Source organism: Crocodylus siamensis, chromosome 15 (genome assembly GCF_052110815.1).
Source record: "Crocodylus siamensis isolate JL-2025a chromosome 15, ASM5211081v1, whole genome shotgun sequence".
NCBI lineage: Eukaryota > Metazoa > Chordata > Crocodylia > Crocodylidae > Crocodylus > Crocodylus siamensis.
The window spans coordinates 37,051,532-37,073,326 of record NC_143409.1 but is presented as its reverse complement, the minus strand read 5'-3'; the positions used below and the strand labels follow the sequence as shown (position 1 = coordinate 37,073,326).

General features: G+C 40.2%; 1 protein-coding gene across 3 annotated transcripts in view; it reads right to left on the bottom strand.

Annotated features, from left to right (window-relative positions):
- The window catches only part of THSD4 (thrombospondin type 1 domain containing 4), a 698,655-nt gene that overhangs the window by 425,510 nt on the left and 251,350 nt on the right, over positions 1-21,795 (bottom strand). For all 3 annotated transcript variants that reach the window (XM_090028684.1, XM_090028685.1, XM_090028683.1), the window contains exon 7: positions 7,948-8,084. In XM_090028684.1, the coding sequence (XP_089884810.1) occupies positions 7,948-8,084 (137 nt within the window). The remainder of the gene's footprint in view (positions 1-7,947; positions 8,085-21,795) is intronic.

The window sequence follows — 21,795 nt, the reverse complement described above, 5'->3', positions numbered from 1 at the left end:
GTCTCTTGGCCCCTGATAAGAAGGACCATCACAACGGCAACATCATGCCAACACTATAACATAGGGGTGGGCAAAATATGGGCCGTGGGCCACATCCCACCTGCCAAGTGACTGGATCCAGCCTGTGGCTGCCCCCACAGCACTCCGCATGGGGCCATACCCTACCCGTTCACACTGGGGCAGCCTGCATTGGGCTTCTGCTGGTGCCCACCAGCCTAGGCCCTGACCAGCACACAGCTTCTGGACAGGCTGTTCCTGATGCAGCTGCAGCCAGGTGCTGCTATATGTCCCCTGCCTCCAGCAGTGTCTCCTGCTTCTAATCCTGACCTTGCCATGCCACACCATGCCACACTACTCAAGCAGCTTCAGTCAGGCAGCTTCTACCCCAGGCCATGAGACTCCAGCTTCAGCTCCTGGCTGGCTTCCTGGGAGCTGGAACTGCACTGCATCCTGCTGCACCACACTGTCCTGGGTGGGCAGGAGAGAGAGCAGCTTCAGCCAGGTGGCTCCTGTCCCAGTGCTGGTGCTCTGGCTTCAACTCCCAGCCTGCATCAGCTGATCAAAACTCCCCTTGTAGCCCTCAGGCTCAAATCACTGCCCACCCCTGCTACAATAGCTATACTTTAGCATTTCACCATAAAACTAGGAATGTTTCTACACAACCTGACAGGTTAATGATTCAGAATGCATAGGGGAGCAAAATTAAGGAGGAAGGGGAGCACACTATCAAACACACTAAAACAATATTTTTATAAAATGAAGTAGATCTTTGCTTCTAAATAAAGCCAACCTTGAATATATATATTCAGGGTATAGCACAGACTGAAACATAAATAATATCAGCTAGAACTCTGTAAGGATTTATATTTGGATGTCTGGAGAAGCTGCATTTGTATATAAGAAGGGGTGTTGATGATTTCTCTCACAACAAAGGCCATGAAATACAGTAAGATCTGTATATCCCCTGAAAATGTGGCTTTGCTCAATCTCGTCTTAATCACTATAATCCCATGCTTGTCAGCAACTGATAGCAAAGGGTAAACAATTTTCAGGGAACACACTGAGGTCACTGGAGTTACTCCAGAATAACAGTGGTATTAAGGACAGAAAACAATCACCCCAAATCTTCCTAGCCCTAGTAAAAAAAATTTAACTTTAAAATAAGAACATTTCTCATCAGCAAGAAAATGGGAAGGGAAGGGAAAAGGGAAAGCAAGCTACCAAAATTCAAGATGTGTTTCTGGCTTTCAGGGCCAGAATCTACCATTGTTACTCACTTTGAATAGACTTAGATCATATGTTTAGTTAAGATGGAAGATTATGATCCTAAATTAGTAAGTAACTCAGCTGCACCATGATACTGCAATGGTCTATGCTACTGGATAGCTACATACGTCTCTAGCTGATTCCAAATCAAATCCTGCACATCCATCCAACAGCGAAATTGGCCCACAGTGTGCAAGAAATATAAATGAAACAATTGTTTTCTTCCACTGTGTATGTAAAAAGTTCATTCTTTTTAAGCCTGTCTAACTTGTTTGCCACGATTCTAAACTTGACAACCTGAATTCCATTATCAAAACCCTGACACATTCCATTCCACCTAAAGGGTGGTACATACAGTGCAAAACAGTCACGATCCCCAAAGAAAACATTTGGATGCCATTCAGTGCTGTAATTTTATTGGCAAGATTTCTTTGTACCTTTCAGCTCCATTCAGAAACAGTTTCCTGAAATGCAACCAGCTTTTGTTTGAAGACAGAAGCTTTAATCTTGTGCTGAAACTATCCAGCACCTCCAGGCAGCAATACTTGTTTGGTCACATCTGTCATACCCATGACAAGTAAAGCAATAGCAGGGGTTTGGTTCCCACCTACTCCTTCACTTTTGTGCCTAGGAATAGTAAGCTAATACTAGAAACGCTTGGATTATTTGCTTGGTTAATAGGGAATGGTAAAAATAACTATAAGTGGTGTCTGAATCAATGAACCATGTTGCTGCTGTCAGTTCAGAAAATAATGTACCACAAGAAAATGGAAAGTATAAATCTGCCATGTGCTACAGAGACAAATTAAGTGTCCATTATCCTTAATATTTTGTCTAAAAGTAAGCAAAACTTTTTTGATGCACCTATTTCCATTCAGGACCAGAAGGTCAGTACAGACCATAGGGAAGACTATGTTTGTAGTATTTCTGACTTGACAAGGAACAAGAAGTACCAGATATGTTGCAAGAAAAAACCTATTCTCAGGGGAAAAAACCTTGCTAAGTTTTGCCAATCTAAAAGATCCAGACAACAGACAAGCACCTTAACCATTTTTAGTTCACACAGCTCTATGGCAAGTACAACAAAATCAACAGGATTTAAAAGAACTACATTTTTTTTTAAAATCTAGGTACAAAACTTGTAAGAAATTATTACATAAAATATTAAGCAGGGAAGAAAGTACAGTAAAGATTTTTTTTAAATCATTTTAGTGGAGAGTTATAGCTTAGGCCATATGACATGAGAAGTGTATACCTCTTGTAATTACAGCAAAACTGCACAGTATTTTGAAGGCTGTATTTTGCACTACACCGTAGTTTCATTAAAAAGAATGGTAACCACACACTATATCATCGCATAGTTATTATACAGATAATACATTACCACTCATTAAAGAATGCAAAAAGAGTATATTGAATTACTAATCTCACTGTTTGCAAAAGAGCATACAAGCATACGATATAAAGAGATACATTTACCAGGGCAGGAAACAGAAATTTTGAAGGGAGTCAGAATCATGTTAGAACATGTGGTCAGGAAATGAAAATGGTGACAAAACTTTAGGAACAGATGCAAATAATTCCAGAAGTCTTCAGAAAGTCACAGGAAAAAGAAGCATGCTATTAGAAAATATGTTTTAAGCTAGCAGCATGTTTGGATCACAGAAATAGGTTTAAAACTTAGTCTTTTCTGTAAGCCAAATAAGCTATTGGGCACATTCTCAAATGTGCATGAAGGGGAGAAAAAAAAAAAGAATATGCTCAATTTAAGCTATACCCCTTAAGGCATACACACCAACTGAGATAAGCATGCTCATGTGCAACTTTACATGTCATAAATAGTCATCCACAATTGAGTCCTCCAATGAAAAGCATTCTAAAAGTGCAAAGCTTTGTCTGAATTGAGTCTGCTGTGTACTGCAGAATGACATGACAGGAGTTATTTTGAATTTATAAAGTATAAGTGTTTTTTAAATCCCCTATATGCATATACATGATAAACTAATCTATTGTATCATCTCCTAATCTCTTCTTTCTTTCTCTCTCTTTTGATCATATCATGTTAAGGTTCTAAGTTAAATCCACAAGGAAAGTATTCAGCATTATGCAATAACTTTGTTGTAACGTATCTGATGACATCTGGCAAATGGAACAGAATCTGCCTCTTTGGTACACAAACACAAACATTGCATCTATGAAAGGATATGCATTTTTTTACAATGTAGATATGTTACTACATTATGGGTTTTACCGGTATGCTATTGAACATATATTACATTTATTAAATCACAAGTAGGAGAGCTTTATGGAAGCTGGTAAAATACATTTCTGCAGGAGTCACTGATGTACATTTAAGAAACTAGATTTATAGTTAAATTCTTAAGTGACAGAGATCACCCCAGATCAAGTCAGGAAACAGTTTATTTACACTGCAAAGACATAAAACTTACTGACGAATGAACCTTATATGCTTTACGTTCAACCCCCCAAAATCTGGACTGTTACCTGAATCTGCAACTGTAAAACTAAACTGTAAATCTCATAATAGAAGATTTTGTGAGTGTCCATTTCTGATGTCAGAGCAATAATATGTGAATTATTCTGAGGTATCTCAGGACTTCTGGGATCAGGAAGTTATGTGCAAAATAAATTACATAAGAAAATAAAAGAAATTTAAAAATAAATGGTTTGGGGGAAAGCAAACAAAAATTTAGTAAACCTTCCGCAAGGACTGGGGTTCTGATTTGGGCTAAATTTTACACAACAGACAGAAAACCTTGCTATCACACTCAAAACAAATGATAGGGCATGAGAGACCTGTTCTAATTTACCTTAAATGTTAACCAAAGTTACAGTAATTAACACAGTATTAACTGTTCCAAAACAAAGAAGTAAATTATGAAAAAATGTTGCAAATATTGTTCTTTTAGACTTCAGTCACTACAAAATAGGAAAAATGTGAACTGGTTCATTTCAATACCCCAGTGTGCCATAATTTACTGCTAAAAAAACTGTACTGCACATAATGGAAGCTTCACTACATATTCAAGGCCCACAACTTATGCCCTCCTTTTCTCCTGCCCATCTTACCCTCTCACTCTATACCAGTGGTTCTTAAACTTGCTAGACTCAAGTCATCCCTTGAAAAATGTCAGCTCTTAGCTTTAACTTGTTTTTTGACTGCAGAAAAATACGAGAGCAATTCTTGTGTTACAAAGACCTCAAAAAGACCACAGCAAGTCAAAATGTTTTTAATACTATGAACTCCTATTTGAAATCTTTAGCCACATCCATACAGACGTGTTCCCTGGGGACAAGGGCAGCAGCACACTTTGTGCCACTGCTACTTGTCCCCGGGTAACACCTGTGTCATGTGCCCGCTGGCACACGGCACGTTACCCTGGGTGGGGTAGAGGAGGCTGAGACAAGCAACCGTGCTAGCCCCAGCAGCCTTACCTGGGGTCTTGGGGCCCTTGGGAAGCTGCAGTTGCAGCAATCTTTCTGCTCAGAGCCTGGCTGGCAGCTGGAGCATTGGTCCAACCGGCCAGGCTCAGGTTCTGGGCAGTGCGCACCTCCACATGCACCACCCTATTCTTCTTTCATGTGGGGGTTTTTTGACTAGGGTCAACCCGCCACCCCCTGCTGCTACCTTATAGTGCAGAGAACACCTGAATGTGTGGACGTGGTTTTTGTGTTCATCTTGTGAATCATGTTTATACACCTAACAGTGCTAACATTGCATGGGACTTTTTAGCACCCCTGAAAGGTTATCAAGACACCCCAGGGTGCCAAAGCACCCATGCTGAGAATCGCTGATCAAGTGCTCTACACCGTTGTGCAGAGAATGATCACTAAGCCCACAGCTGTAGAGTAACTTAATAGTGACCTTCTTTATGCCCCTCCTTACCTGCCTTTTCTGTACAAATTCATTTGGTTGCTGTTAGGGCCCTGAACACTTATGAAGATAACATATAAGATGTTCAGGTAGCATCCATTCACACCAGCAATTTAGAATATGTGGCAAATTTTTGACCACTGATGCACTGCATGGGGATTTTTCAGATTTTGGAGCAATATTTCTTACTAGCCTACTAAGCTATTATTTCTTTTTACCCTTTACCTCCAAATATCAGCTTTTATTTTGTGTTTGTAGAAAGCCCTGTGCCAGGCAGCTGGTATAGTAAAAGCCCATATTTCAATTCCTCTATCAGTCACAGATCAGAACTGTAATTAAAACAATTCCCTGGCTCTTTATGAATCAGCTTTAGATCAAGGGACTATTTAAAGAATAATCAGCTTCACACATATCTATCATCTACAAGGAAAACTCCAAGTTAATCTCTGATTGTACTCTGCTAAAAATACAAAACAGACACATGCTTGGTATTGTCCAGATGTGCACATGCAAGAGAAATCTGGACTTTCAGAAAATGTTGTATTTATAAGAGATTTCCTGTGGCAGTGCAACATTTAAACTAAATTTGACCTTTCAGTATTTGGGCTCATGAGTCACATTTGACCTGCTGTTAAATTTTCCAGGCTCCTTCTGCCTACAGATAGTGGAAAAGTTAGCAACACATCTAATACTGCTTATCAATATTTTATACATTTTAAGTCTTACTGCATCAGAATTTTCAAATAAAAACAATTCAAGCAATACCACATTTCCTGTAAGATGGCTGCCACCTTGCAGTAGCTACAGGGTGTTGACTCTTTCTGCAGGGGAAGTCCATACAACAGATTGTGTCAAGTCAACACAGTACCTCATTCTGGACCCTTGAGAAATGACTGCATATCCTATCTATAATTACTAGTAGTAACAGCATACTATTGTTGAATAAGCAGAAACCAAAATGCAGAGTGACTAAAGGTCTCAATTGCTCATACAGCCTGACTAGAGAAATTACAATGTTACTAGCAAATGACAATTAAAATAAACACACAATTAAATGAAAGCTAACTACTGTATTTTATCAGCTGTTTCAACTAGGAAGGGAAATAACTACATTTTAAAGGTAATAATTGACACCTTTCCTTTCTTCGACACATTTTTTATTTTATAAATTCCTAGGAAATTTAATATGATAAAGAGATGAACACCTCTTTTGTAGGAAGCGCTTGCTTACACTACAGAGATCCTACCTCTGCAGCTATACCAGAAACTGTATCAGAACTACCTAGCAGAGATGCAGTGTACACCAACAAAAGGAGAATTTCTGCTGGCATACCTAGCCCACTCCCACAATGATACAAATTAAGCCAACAAAAGTCAAGGTGGCTGCCTCAGCACCAGGGATTTTGCTGACCTTGCTGTGTTAGTTGGAAGGGAGAGAGAGGAAGGAGTGATTTTTTTCACACCCCTAAACAATGTGGCTATATGGGTAAACTTTGAACCGTATATCTGACCTAAAGAAATGAAAAAAGTTCATGGGAAACCATCATAATTTTGGTCAGAAATCTTCTGAAAAGCATCTTTCAAAATGTTTGCAGTCAAATAATTAATAATACTAATTATAGTAAAACTATAATCATGAAGATACTATTTTAATTTTCATAACTATTAAAAATATTCTGTATTTGAAAAGTTCCTTAAAAGTTCACCAGACACCCAGATCTTCCACAGTACATTTGTTTTAATTGTCAGCAGAAATTGTGTAAGACATAATAGTCACAGGCTGACTTGCTAAAGTTCCCATTTAAGACACAAGCTGTGGCAGGCCAGTATGGGACGCTCCAGTGCCCAGCCACCCCCCTCACTGCACCTGACCAAAACCAAGCTTCAGGTGCCTCCACAGAGGTGCCAACATCTGACCAACCCCCTTCCTGGAGCACACCCACAAGCCTGGGGTACCATTGCCACCACCCAAGCTCCAGTCTCTGTTAGGCCCCTGAGCCACTTGAGGTACATAGGCCCTGTAGCTCTCAATCACTATGGGGTTGCTTAGCCCCTGCAGGATATATCTGGGTGCTTCTTATAGCCTGAAGCATGGAAAGTAGCCTCCCTTAGTCAGCCGAACAAAGGGAGCAAAAAAGCTTGCCCAGTCCCTGTCAAACATTCACTGCCAGGCTTGCTATGATAGGCAGCTTTATTGATTGGAGAGGGAAGACTTAGGGAAGGAATACATGCCAAAAAGAATTTTGAAAGAAAACAGCCTTGAGCAAAACAGTATAAAGGGCTCACTGGCCCTTTTAGTATACATCTAGAACACTTAGATTTAAGTTACTGGCTACAATTCAGATAAGTTACTCACAGCAACACCCAGAGGGTTCTGGAGGTACATGGCTGGATTCTGTATCCATAAGACGTCCGTCCACCCCGCAACATGGAGGGAACCTCTTAAATAGCCTTACTGACCTCATCACCTGGGCCCAGTCAGGGACAAGTGTTATTTGATGCCAACCAATCAATTTGAAAAACATCAGCGTTACCTATTGGAGGGCCACTGGCATAAGCCTAGCCCCCATAGCATGTGGTCAGAACTCAGAACAATGGTGAAGCTAGATCTACCCCCTCCTATCTGAGCCAGGTCAAATACACAGCAACCTTGTTGCCTACACAACCAGTTTGACAGACATGTGAAAAGACAAAGAAAGAGAAAGAAGAAAAGAAAAAAAAATCCAGACTAAGTGAGGGAGCAGAACCACAGGCTCTGGAAGTTTTTTTGGTCACACAGGCCTTACCTTGCACTGCCCAGACACACAGATTGAAGTTCCATTTTGATCACATGGAGTGCCATCAATCACTTTCTCAGCTTGTCTTACATAGAATCGGTAGCCTATTGCTCGGCAGTTCAGTTCACATTTCTGACTTCCCTTCACTGAAAAGAAAGTAAGGTATAAATTCTTGTTACAAGTTCTACAAACTACAAATAGTTTTTAAAAAGACTTCATTATATTAGTTGGAAGACTTTATCCCTGATTTGGAGATAAAAAAAATAAGAAGGGACATTCTCTATAAAACTCATATCTTTCAAATACATTTTGATAAGGAAAACATCATTTTAAGCTCTAAGAGAGTTTCACACAAACCTCATGAGGATTTAAACCAGATTTTATTTTTAATTATATTTCCTTAAATGAATAGACCTATTTACTTTTTAGAAATAACTTTCCAAATTTGTGTTCTTCACAATCCCATGGTTTCAGTTATGATCTGTTTTCATTTGGAAGTGTCAGCAGAATTACATCAAACAAGAGGGATATGTCCAATATAAGCCTGCAGTTCAGAAGACTTGCTACAAACAGACCAGGCACTATGACACCCTTCCAAAAGTGCTGCACTCTCTAACAGAAAATTTGAGATTTTATAACAATGAGCCAAATCAGCAGCTGACACAATTATGGCTGGCATTATAGAAGGCCACAGGTATTTTTTTTTTTTAGAATAGGACAACTTCTAAAAATGTATTCCTTCACCAACCTTACAAGTCTTTGTCCTCCACACCAAGTACTTTGAACATATTATTATACATTAGAAGATGAAACCACTATACTAGGTAGGACCAACCTCTCTGCTATTACAAAAACTTGAGGTTGTTTGGTAACTGAACGATGTTAAGTACTATATCTGCATGTTCCTGTTTTGATACAAGTCTAATAAAACTGCTGCAACTGTAAGGCTAGGCACAGATATTATATGTAAACCAGTATAAGTGATCAAAAGCCAGTCAAAACCTGTAACAGAAGACAAGTTCAATGCACATAAACTGATTTAAGAATGGTACATCCCAATCTAAGATAGACCTAGATTGATGCAGTATCAGACTTAAGTGATTTAGGTTAGACCAGTCTATGGAACTACTGTATCAGACCCCCTCCTAACTTGAATTAGGTTGCTGTCCACTGGCATCCCAGTCTGCTTTGCAGGTCCTCCCCTCCCCTCCCGCATTGGGTGGCACATTGGAACTTTGCCTGCTCTGTCCCCAGCCTTGCCTTCTGCTTCTGGCCAGATGTCAACAGCAGCTGGACAGGGGGAGAGGGGAAGGGGGTTCCTACACCGTATGAAGGCTGTTCAAAAAGAGGAAAATACATCAAGTGGCTAATGTGATACATGCTTATCTTCATGGTTCTGTGATTATTTCTTCCTTTTGAACTGACTTTGTCTATATGACATCTTTCCAGTTTAGAAGCTCTTTAGAATCATAGAATTAATGAGTTGGGAGGGACCTAGACAGAACACGTAGTCCGACCCCCTGCCATGGGCAGGAAGGAGCACTGGGGGTGGGAGGGTCATAAGACCCCAGCCAGGTGCCTATCCAGTCTCCTCTTGAAGATCTCCAGGGAAGGTGAAAAGACTCTGCCTTCTCTGTACTCAATAAAGTGCAATTTAGGAATTAAAAAATAAATATAGATGAAGCACCATTAGTTAATAGAAATGGAATTAGTGCATGCTTTAGCTGAACTCTTCACTCAGGCTCCAAGACAGGAAAGCTCTTAAGTACATGCTTAACTTTGAGTATGTCTGTGAGCAACTGATATGCTTAAAGTTCAGCGCTAGCTTCAGCACACTGCTGGATCACAACTTAAATCTGGCCTAAAATAAAAATGCCAGAAGCACATTCTCATATCTCAGCTAAGCAAAATATAGTGTCAACTATCTACCATCTTCACAGGTTCAGGTGCTCTTTTAACATAATACTGGGTTTTAGTAATGGAGAACAATGAAGAAAAAAAAAGGAGGAAAAACAAATTCACCCCAAATCATATCAGAAAAAGAAAGTGCCTAGAATTCAATTGCCTAGGATCAACTCCAGAGCCTTTTTAGTAGAAGTCCCTGAGTTTGAAATGGATTTCCTTTAATGGTCTGACAGGACTCAAGCCTGATGATATTCAGGTCACATTAAAAGTCTTCAAACAACATATAACATGAAATTTGCTTAACATTATAGCAGCCAAGATCCTACTGAGAGTTAGGCCACATCTGATTATGGAATAAATATTGGTGATCAACAATTTTGTATGTTTTTTAACACTACTGGAAAGTACATAGGCTACAAGGGTGCACGAAGCGAGCCCTGTTCAACTGGGATTTGGATTCGGCTCAAATCAGGGACAGTGATTCGATTCGTTGGTTCAGATCACTCTCCCTGATTTGATTCGACTGAATCCGAATCTGAAGATTCAATGCTGGTTCAGAAAATCAGCGATTTGGACACAGACACAGCTTTAAATGTTTTTTCTACATACCTTGAGGTAGTAGGCATGGCTTGTGAATGCTGTGATGCTGGGGTGCATGGAGCATCACACAGGAGTGCAGGGGGGCCCTCCATGTGCTCAGCAGTGAGCCCAGAAGTGGACTGGAAGTACTTCCAGTCCACTTCTGGGTCTGCCAGGGAGTGTGCCAGGGGGCTTCCCCAAGCCCACCCAGCTCGACAATTGGCCACAGGGGGACCCCAAGTGCCCCTCCCAGACCCAGGAGGCACCAGTCAACAAGCCAGGGGGGCCTCTGGCATGCTCCCTGGAGAACCCAGAAATGGACTGGGAGTGCTTCTGGTCCACTTCCATGTCTGCTGTCGAGTGTGCTGAGGACTCTCCCCCACCCCCCAACCTGTGCTTCTGTGCGACACTCTATGCACCCCAGCATTGCAGCATTCACAAGCCCCTGCTACCTAAAGGTACGTAAAGAAAACAGTTAAAGCTGTGTTTATGTCTGAATCTCTGAATCTTTCCAAATTGATTTGGAGGGTTCTGATTCAATTCAGAGAGATTAAAGGGTCCTCTGATTCAATTTGGATTTGGAGATTCAGCCACTGACTTGGGCCAAATCTCCATCAAATTGAAACAGGGATCGAAGCTTTGCATAGCCCTAATAGTCAAATACTTCAAGAAATAAAAACAGCACATGCAGTTAGTTTGCTCTGCAAATATGTTGTTCTTATTTCAGGGCTGAGTTACAGGAAATGTAGTAATTAAGGAGACTAATTTGTTGTGGACAAATGAGAAGTGTATTCACAGAAGGATGTCTATACTCCTCCTATACTCTGTCATCCTGTTCCTGTAACTGAGTATTGGGCTATGTGCTGGTTATAGTCTACTGGCACACAGTATTTGTAAATGTAGTAGGGCAGGAGTAAACTGGGTCACAGACACAGAGATTTGATAGTCCTCTAACTGCCTTGCAAAGAGCTTCTAACAAAATATACAAGCAAAATATTTCTGTAAAAAAGATGCAGTTCATGAACCATGGCTGAATCTCCCAGGCCCAGCGTGCTTCTTACTGGGGCAAAACCCAGAAAAACCTCCAAAATTCTCCTTGAAGCAGGACAAAACATGAACACAGAATAAACAAAGCTAGTGAAACTCAGGGAACCTTTAGGAGATGCAGGAATTTCCAGGAAGATGGTTCTGAAAGCAAGTCTCTGACAACCTCACACAACCCTTAGGATAGTGCAGATTCTGCAGAGGCAGCTGTCCTTGCAATTCCCAATGAAGGACAAGTTTCTACAGTGTATAGACACTCTCAGCTTTCACATAATTCTTCAAGATGTTTTAGGGGCACAGCATTGGTCTTCCAACCCATCCCCTCCTCATATATGGAGTCCTAGACCTATGACTTGTGTTGTGCAGCATCTTCTCTTTTAGATTTCATCTTTCTAGACAGCAAGCTCTTCAAGGCTATATGTTCTAACTGTCTGTGAAGGGCCTTTCACATGGTTGGTGTTATAGCAATAACAGCACCAGAATAATTCCAGAGATCAGAGGTGCACCACCTGTGGCACATGTTATAAGAGGCACAGGCAGCGTCTGTGTGAGGCCAGTTCCAGACAACTAATTAAGAACCTTATATAAGGAATACATGAATTGCTTTTAAACATACGTAGCAACTACCATTAGTGTGCCTGGGGCATATGATCCTCATATATGCCTGACTAGACTGGGACCTAGACACTTAATCCACTGCTGAAAATGTCCCCCAAGGTCTGATTCAAACAATAGTCCCCTGCATGGTCTGCACACTTCTTGAAAGTCCTGTTCTATATGCTATTCACAGCCAAGGTGCGAGTAGTAGTATATCATTTTGGTAAAGTTCTTGCATTCTTATAGAAGAGCTTATGACACATGCTGTTCTTGTCTGTATTTTAATTGCCCTTCTGAGAGCAGGCAGTTTATAAATCCAGTGCTAAAAGCTTTTTATTGGACCAACATTTAGCTGACCTGCTGAATCTTTCTTCACCTTACATCAGCAGGATAGGAGGCTGTAATGACATAGACAGGGTTCAGTGTTTAAGATCAACTGATCAGATATAACATAACAGAGCTCTTTTTTCTCCAGGACAGGACTTCCTAGGGATTGGTTAGTGTAAACTTTTATAAGTTTTTAAAAGCCATCAAGTTATTTTTGTTCTTGTTGCTATTCCCTGAGTTACTCCCCATTTATTAGGTGAAATAATGTCCCATTTGTGGAACTACTGTATATCATTTGAAAAACCTAATTTATAGCTTTCACTGCATACCACTAAATTAACGATGGAACTAAACTCTGCAAGGGCTGTTACAGCACTCAAGTTCATTAAGCCTATAAATTGAGGAAATTACTATTAAAGTCAGAAAAATTCTTGCAAGTCCAATAAAGTTTAGCTTTTTATTAACATTTTAAAAACAAATTCTATGTACATTAAGAACTCAACAGGTTATTTCTGTTTTAAGATCTGATTCAGTAAAGGTACTGAAAACCTCATTTCAACAGGGAGTAAGGTCAACAGCCTATGCAGAGGCATCTTCACAGAAACCTGCCTCAGCTGTGAGTCACTTCGGATTCACCTGCTGAAGTAGAGATCTTGGAAGACCTGTAGTGAGGGGAATGTTTCTTTTAATTATGATGTATATTTATTGAACTTGGTGCTCAAGGAAGATGGCAAAGTGATGGTTTTAAATTATTAAAGATGTTACTGTAGCAAAAGCAAATAGAGCATGGGTGCAATGTACATGGCTATCCTAATAAACCATATGCGTCGAAGATGGAAATTTTTCCATTTTCCTGCCTAGTCAATCCTTTGTATTTGTACTGTGTCTAGCAATAAGACAGCCTATTAATAAAGGGAAATCACCTATGTAAGTTAATCTATCCCTGCTGTCATGTTGTGTATGTCCATCTACAAAAACATACGTTAAGACTATGTGTCCATTTTACACACCCTACTAATGAATGTTCAGAGAGCAAGAGCTTTGTTGTCGTTCTATCCTTGCTTTGAACTGAGTTCCCTGAAATGAAAACACCATTATCCTACTACCAACATCATTCAGTTTGTGTAGGTAAAAATGTCTGCTGGCAGTAAAAATTAGAGTGAGGATATGAGCAATAACATGTTAAGAAATTAAAAGGCCATCTGTTTGAGATGCCTTTATTCAATCCTTTCAGTACTCTTTGTTCTTTTCCCCACATTTTTAAGAGGGGTATGAAATATCCTGAATACATCCCACACATTCTACAGTTCCACATATAGTCTAAGTAAACCAGACCTGGAACAAATGATAGAAATTGTTTACTCCAATTACAAATAAATGGTCCAGATGCTTAGGCCTCCATCTAACTTGGTTGTAGTTTAAAGCTTTTTTACATTAATTCACCAGAGCTCTTCACTTCCAGATTCTGCCCCATATTTTCTCTCAAATGATTTTTTGCACTGTTTTATTCCACCGCACTGTAAGCACACCAGTGGCTGAATGTAAACTAAGGTATGTTAAGCATTATCTTCCTGAAGTTGTGAATGCACAACAAGCCACAAGGATCTTTTGGACGATCTATGCAGCCTCAATCTATGTAAACCACACTTTCAGAAAGCTGGCTGAATAGCAATAGTGGGGGGAAATAAGACTTTCCAATTGTGATCCAATACAATATTTTCAACATGTTATCAACCCATACCTGAAAAATAGGGAGGTATGAACTTTCTATGACCCCCAAACTAGCGTAGTAATTTATTTTTCTTCTTGGCAGCAAAAGGAGAGAAAGAAAATCTTTACTTCTGTAAAGTCTCGGGAAAAGAGTCATCCTGCAGCTCTTCTAGGCTCAGAGCACCCTGCTTCACTCCTTCAAAACTGCCATACGTTTGGTATTCCTCAGAGGTTTAACCAGGCCTCTTTTCCTCTCCCACTCTCAAACCTTTCCAAACTATGGATACAGCAGATGAGAGTAAGAAAAACAGCTAACAGCCTTTTGGATAGGTTGTTCAAGACTGGTTCCCTAGTAGTTCAAAATATCCTAAAAGGGCTAATTTATTAATTCATATAGCTGTGTCTTCCAAGCATGGGGAAAACTGAGACAGAAGCCATTAAGAAGATTCTACTATGCTATCGACAAAGGAAATGGTTGAAGTCCTTTCTACCTACACATGTAATGAGGCACAAATATATGTTTCCTTTAAATAATTGAGATGCATAGGGAAAAAAGTTATATCAATTCCTTTTTACTTCAACTTCAAACAGTGCAGTTCCATGGCATTTTTCCATAGTTGGAGAAAATACTAAGAGGACAGAAAATGCAAAGTTTTAGATAAACTTTAAACACATCATTGACTGAAAACACATCACAAAAAACCATCTACAAAGGTGTCAGGAGCCAATAATCATAGTTAACATGCAACAACAGAGAGAATCTGGCCTATGTGAGATCTATACTCCCCTCAGAAACAAAGTCTTGCCTTCTCATGATAATGTGTCATTTAAGGAGAAATAGTCTGAGCAAGAAGTATCCCCTCTTACCAAGTTAAGTACATTTAACCTGTCACTATCTTTCAAATCTGTTTTTTTAAATATTCCGAAGGCTAATCACTCCCTTATTTGCCAAATGAAATAGTTTGGCTTTTCTTCAGACTCAGTGATATCCTTATATGCTGACTGTGATGTATAAACAGGGAATTCTTTGTAGTTTGGCAATGAAATTGTTTTTGCTTTCATATCAAAAAGTCAGATTCAATCTGACTTCAGCAGAAATCTTTCCTCTGATTTCAGGGCTTTGGGTCCAGCCCAATTTAACTGGAATCTGAATGTTACTTTTCAGTATTTTTCAAAGGAGATGCCATACATTTCAATTAGCTACAAATAGATATTGTTCCTAGGACTTTCTTCGTCATCCCAAGATTATCATTCCGTCCCTACATGACAGAAGTTTCTAGGCTGATTCAGACATGCCTTTTCTCCACAGTAAACACAAAATAAACAAAATATTCTATAAAATAATTTCATAACAATTATTCCAAGAATTTAATTTAATAATTTTATCTTTTTTAAGTTTTTGGCAACATTTTTCTGGGATGGAAGGATGGAGGATAGGTACAGATAATGTGTGAACAGATCAGATTTTCTGAGGTGTGACAGAATTTATGGCAACCGTAGCATGAACAATTCCACATAACTTCTATTGGTAAAAGCCAAAGCCACAAGCAAAGGAAGTGTCATATGTCACAAAAGTGACAGTGACATTGCAGTCCTGACAATAACCATAAGTCTCCTTTAGAACCTGTGTAAAGATTTCCAGCCCATTTTCACATACTCAGGAGTTTCAAACACTTCAAACAGACTTGTAGGTGCTTATTTAAATGAAGAAAACACCTAAATGTTTTGATGTTTATCTAAAAATGCAACCAATTTTAATACTCCACAAGAAGGTATTTTAACCCACTGATACTATACGTGATTTATATATACACTAGGGCAGTGCAAAGCTCCAGTCCCTGATTCAATTCGGCAGAGATTTGGCCCAATTCAGTGGACAAATCTCCAAATCAAATCAGAAGACCCTTTAATCTCTCCAAATCGAATCAGAACCCTCCAATTTGATTCAGAGAGATTTGGAAAGATTTGGCGATTTGGACATAGATACAGCTTTAAATGTTTTTTCTACATAACTCTAGGTAGCAGAAGGCTTGTGAATACTGAGATGCTAGGACATCCCACAGGAGCATGGAGGGGTCCCCAGCTTGCTCAGCAGCAGACCCAGAAGTGGACCAGAAGCACTTCCAGTCCGCTTCTGGGTCTCCCGGTAAGCATGAGGAGGCCCCTCGCATCTCTCCTTGGCTTGGTGACTGGTGCCTCCTGGGCCTGGGGGGCACCTGGGGTCCGCCTGCAACTGATCACTGTGCCAAGGGGGGCATGGAGGGGCCCCCCAGTGCGCTGCCTTGCAGACCCAGAAATGGACCGGAAGTACTTCTGGGTTCACCACTGAACACACAGAGGGCCCCCCCACCCCATGCTCCTGTAGGACGCTCCATCTGCCCCAGCATCATAGTGTTCATGAGCCATGCCTGGTACCTCAGGGTATGCAGAAAAAACATTTAAAGCTGTGTCTATAGCCAAATCGCTGATTCTCCAAATCAGCATGGGATTTTCAGATTCGGATTCAGGCAAATCAAACTGGGGATGGTGATCCGAATCAACGAATCAAATAGCTCTCCGATTTGGGCCAAATCTGAATCCAAATTGAATACAGCCCATTTTGCACACCCCTAATATACACAGCACAGTCTAAGTGTAGATTCTTGAGTTACCCCATTAGAAAATGGCTTCCAAGTCAAAAACTGATGATTTGCTCCTGCTAGAATTCTGCTCTCTTAATCAGTTTCTAATCTATGGCATTCTTTACATTTCATCACAGAACTACTTGACTTTAATTTCCATTTACGTACAATTTATCAATTATAATTACTTTTTTTGGGTTAAATACCTCAATTATTGTAAGTTGGAAAGAAACATTCATTTTCTATATGCCATTCAAAGCTTTCCATTCATATTTTGCTCAGGTATGTAATTTTCTACTTCCATTGAATTATTTTTTCAACTAATTGCCTTAGCACTGCCAATATAGTCCCTACTTTACCATTCCCAGGATCATATCATGTACTTTTAAAATAGCAGCATTTCCTGCCCTCCAATCCTTGGTATAATAGTCAAGTTTAGTGATAAATTGCATAATAGTATTAGCAACCCCTTCATTCTTAGGTGAGGGGCAAGGATTCTTGTGGATATATTTTACTGAACCAACTCTGATAAAGTTACACAAGCTTTGACCATCACAGCTACGACATCACTACAACACTACCTTCACTCTTACATATTTGCAGAATATACAATGGGGTAAATGGTAGTAAGGTAATAAGATCACATATTATTCATAATATTTATTATTATTCGTAATAAGGAAATGAAATGAAATCAAATATTATTCATTACCTCCCCCTCTCAGAGGGCCCCATAGAGCAGCAACTCTAGAGAAGTTATTTACAAAAAAATTATCTCCTTCTGCGGTAAAACTGACTAAACATGTCACTTTGTTTTTCTGTAACATAGTTATCCCTACAGTAACATAATGATGGGAAGGCATGCAGGCCATGAGCCCCAGGCACTGCCTAAGAGAGAAACATCAAACTGGAACTAAGGAAATTGGCTCACTCTCCTGGCCCTGACCCCCACTCTCTGGCACCTTCCCTATAGTGGTTCCAGCTCCAGCAATGGGGAGGGCAGAGCTGCTATATATACGTGGACAGTGGCAGCACATGATGCAGGAGCAGCAGCTGGAGGTTCACTAACGTGGGGGCGGCATCAACATTTCTTGCTGCGGCATTTTTACACCACCAAAATGTCGTTTCTAAATGGTTTCTTCACACACTTTGGTAGCAAAAAGGAAGTGACCTCTCCTGCCAGCAGCAAACTGGTCCTGCACCATGTACTGTTCTGTCCATAGTGCAGAACTTACTAGCTAAACCATATTTATTCCCTGCATTCCTGGATACTTACTAGCTAAACCATATTTATTCCCTGCATTCCTGGATAGTCTTGAAGACTCATTCTCTTGCACCATTTTTCTAGCCAAGGTATATTAATTTCTTAACTGGTATTGATAAATTAGGATATTTGTTTTTGAAACTTCCACTTTTCTCTCCAAGTGTCCATGACTTGTCTGTCTTCCTATTGTCTTCACTTGCACTGACTGTATTCCTTAAGAAGTTGAAAAAATGAACCATTTCACCAAAATATTCTTTTCTAGCTTTCCTAGCTTCATCTTTTGTTACAGACATGTTACCTACATAGCAAGCTTAAAGTGGCTTCTGTGCTTACAGTTAGGCAGTTCTTGTGTTCCCTGAAAAATAAGGCTCTGCGTTCTTATCTCATATCTTTCATGATGGTGGGAATTGGTAGAATTTATGTAATCATTGCACCTGACTTACTTAGAAGTTACTGTGCTAGGGTTGTTAGCAAAGCAAACCCATCTTACAGGTGACTTGCAAAATCAGTTGCCAGGCTAGTCAAAAAGTACTCCGCTACAAATTATCTTAATGCCTTTTTTCCCCCAGAATATTTGTCACAGCAACTTATACCATGCACTTGGCAACTGGATATAAATGTTAATTAAGCAGTGAGCGGTGAAGCAATCAATGCACAATGGGCAGCACATTAAGTACTACATAATCTCATCTAAGACAGCCACAAAAGGCCTACCTGACATTGGGGAATAGAGCAACTTCAGGGTAAAGAATTTCCAGATTGGCTGAAAAGATGATGATGCATTTGCACTCACAACACAGGCTTTCTGTAAAACCATGGCAGGTTTACCAAGAAGACTGAAACAATGCAGACATTGTTTCACATGCCCACATAACGGATTTCTGTTTTCCATTGTCAAGCCTGCCTTCTCCAGATTGTGTCTGCAGTAACTCTTACACTACTCCTGTTCAGACTACCTTGTGAGGAGGGAATTGGGATGAAATTTAATGCTGTGTTTTAGGGCAGTTTACCCCAATAACTGTTTATGAATGGATAGAGATACCTTTAATAAACAATTCTGATTAACTGTATATTTTTTGAACCACAAGAAGTTCACGTTCCACGTCAATGGCAACTATAGTTTCATAGGAGTCACCCAGTCTGTTAAGATTTGGGTTTGTTTTTTTTAATTCTGTTTTTTTGGGGGGGGCAGAGTTGTTTGTTTGTTTTTTACACAGATTTGCTAGTATGGATTTGTCCTTTCATATGTTCACCAAACTTGGATATTCAGCACTTGTATCTTAATTAGACACCAGAAATTCTCAACAGGGGTGCAACTGGAAATCTGTCATTACCAGACAACAAGTAAGCAAATCCACCATGTTACCCAGTTAATTTTGTCCTATTCATCATCATGTTAAGATTTACATTAGCTTTTTTTTTCCCCCTCAGCATTCTATGAGCATACGTAGGTAAGTGCATGCGACTGTGAGAAAGAGAGAAAAAACTGAATTTCTAAAACACTATATATATATCTCTATCAAACTGACATAGCCAGCCATAGTCAGTTTAAGCTGAATGCAAGACAGGAGGGGAAAAAATCCACACATGAATTGATACTTCGCTTTTATTCTCCCAAGGTGCTTTAAACAAATCAATCAACCTTAAGTCACAATGAAATACAAACACATTTCATTTCCCTAAAGAAAACAAAGTTAGTTCATATGAAGATTTCAATGTAAGGCTTGAAAAGAAAATTCAGCTGCACAACCCCAATACACCTCTTTCTAAAAGAAAGGAAGGGATTTAGGTTTTACAGCACTGTAAAAAGCTGTATGAGCTCATGAAGTGAGGACTTAATTGAAATTTCAGTCTAAAGCTTTCTTTGTTACACTGGGTGAAAGGCAGGGCGGGAACAAAAGCACATTTTGTTTGGAAGCACAAGAAAGCTTGGCAAGAACAGCCTTTCCTCTTCACCGTGTTCCACACTCCAGTGGCCAAAAAACACACTTCTTAACTGTATTTGACTCAACTTCTCCTACAATTAAAGTAGTAGCACACTTCATCCTTATGTACTGGCCCATGATAAACATGGTGTCAGGCATGATCAGGCCTGACCCTTTAAACCAGAAGAGAGAATTACAAGAAAGTTGGATTTTTAGTTGTAGCTGTGTTGGTCACAGGACAATCATTCCCTCTCTGATCTCTCAGTTCTAATCCTAAAAGGGAACTTACAACACACCATCTGTTGATCAGCCTATGAACTTCACTTCATAAATCTACTACTTACAAAAAATCATGAACTCAATATAGATATTGGCTTTATGATACATTACAACCTGCCTGACATCTGATTCACCAGGTACCTGCCTGACGTGAGCTCTTACGTTCTTCTTTTCCCCCACCTTTTTGCCCCTCACCTCCCCCATTTTTCTGTCCTTTGTCTCTCTGATTTCCTACTATATCCTTCTTCATTAATTGATAGCCCCTTTCTTACCTCCTCCCCACCCCCGAGATTGCCCGCTGCCAGTAGCATCTGTGGGTGGTTGCCACTCACCACCCCGCCCTTGCCACCACTGCGACTGTCTGCAGGCAGTCCCCGCTCAGCCTGCCCTCGCCACTGCCAACATGACCACTGGTGGTCCCTGCTCAGAATGCGCTCACCACCAACATCACCACGGCTGCCTTTAGGCAGTCCCCGCTCACCACTGCCATGCCCGTGCTGCCAACACCACCACCACTGCCTGTGGACACTTGCCATGCCCCCCCCCCAGCCTCTGGAGACACAAGTCATTCATGCCTTTGGCCCTTCTTTTCCCCTTTCTTCCCCATCTCTCCCCTGCTTTACATTTTGTTTCTCCTTTTTATCTATTTATATGTTCACTACATCCTCTCACACTTTCAACTTCTCTCAATCCTGTTTTCCTGATCGCCATCTATTTTCTTTTTCACTGACCGTCTCCTTTCTACCTTGTATTCTATCATCGCATTGTCTCTCTCCAGCCTTTGTTTTCTTTGTCCCTGCTCTCTTCCCCTTCCCCCTCCTCCTCTGCTTTACCTCTCTGCTTCACCTTTTGTCTTTCTAATTCTACCTATTTACATTTTCACTGACATCCTGCCACATTTTTAGCTTCTCTCATTTCTTGGAGTTTCAGAACAGCAGAGAGTCCCTATGCCTGAAGAAGGGTGACTGCCCTTCTTCAAAAGCTTGACAAGAACTTTTTTCCATCTACTCAGTTGGTCTAATAAAAGATATCACATCTACCCAAAGAACCTTGCCTTCCTAAGAAAGTTGGAAAACTTTTTGCCGGCATCTGACATGATTTTTAAAGTCAAGGCATCATGGTCCATTACTGATGGATCTGACCACTTCTGTTTTCAGCAACAGCTGCCAAAGCATTGTTTTTATTTATGAGCAGAACAAAAAAGTCAATACTTCTCTCCTTCTGTCTCTCTCTCTCTCCCCTCCTTGAAAGAGCAACATCAAGAAGGGGAAGAAACCCTACTAGTTCACTGTTTAAGTTAGTGGTTCTCAACTTTTTTAGATTCAAGGCAGCCCTCATGAGACTCAAGACCAGAAAATACCAGCTCTTAGTTTTCACTTGTTTTCTGACTACAGATAAATAATAGAGCAATTTTTCTGTTGCAAAGAACTGAGAAGGACCATAGCAGGCCACAATGCTAACGTTATGGATTCCTACTCAAAATCTTTCGGTTTATCTTGTGAATCATCTTTGCACTGCTAACAGTGCTTAACACTGCATGGTATCCTATGGCACTGTTGAAAGAATCTGAAGGCACCCCAGGGTGCTGCAGCATCTTGATTATCAG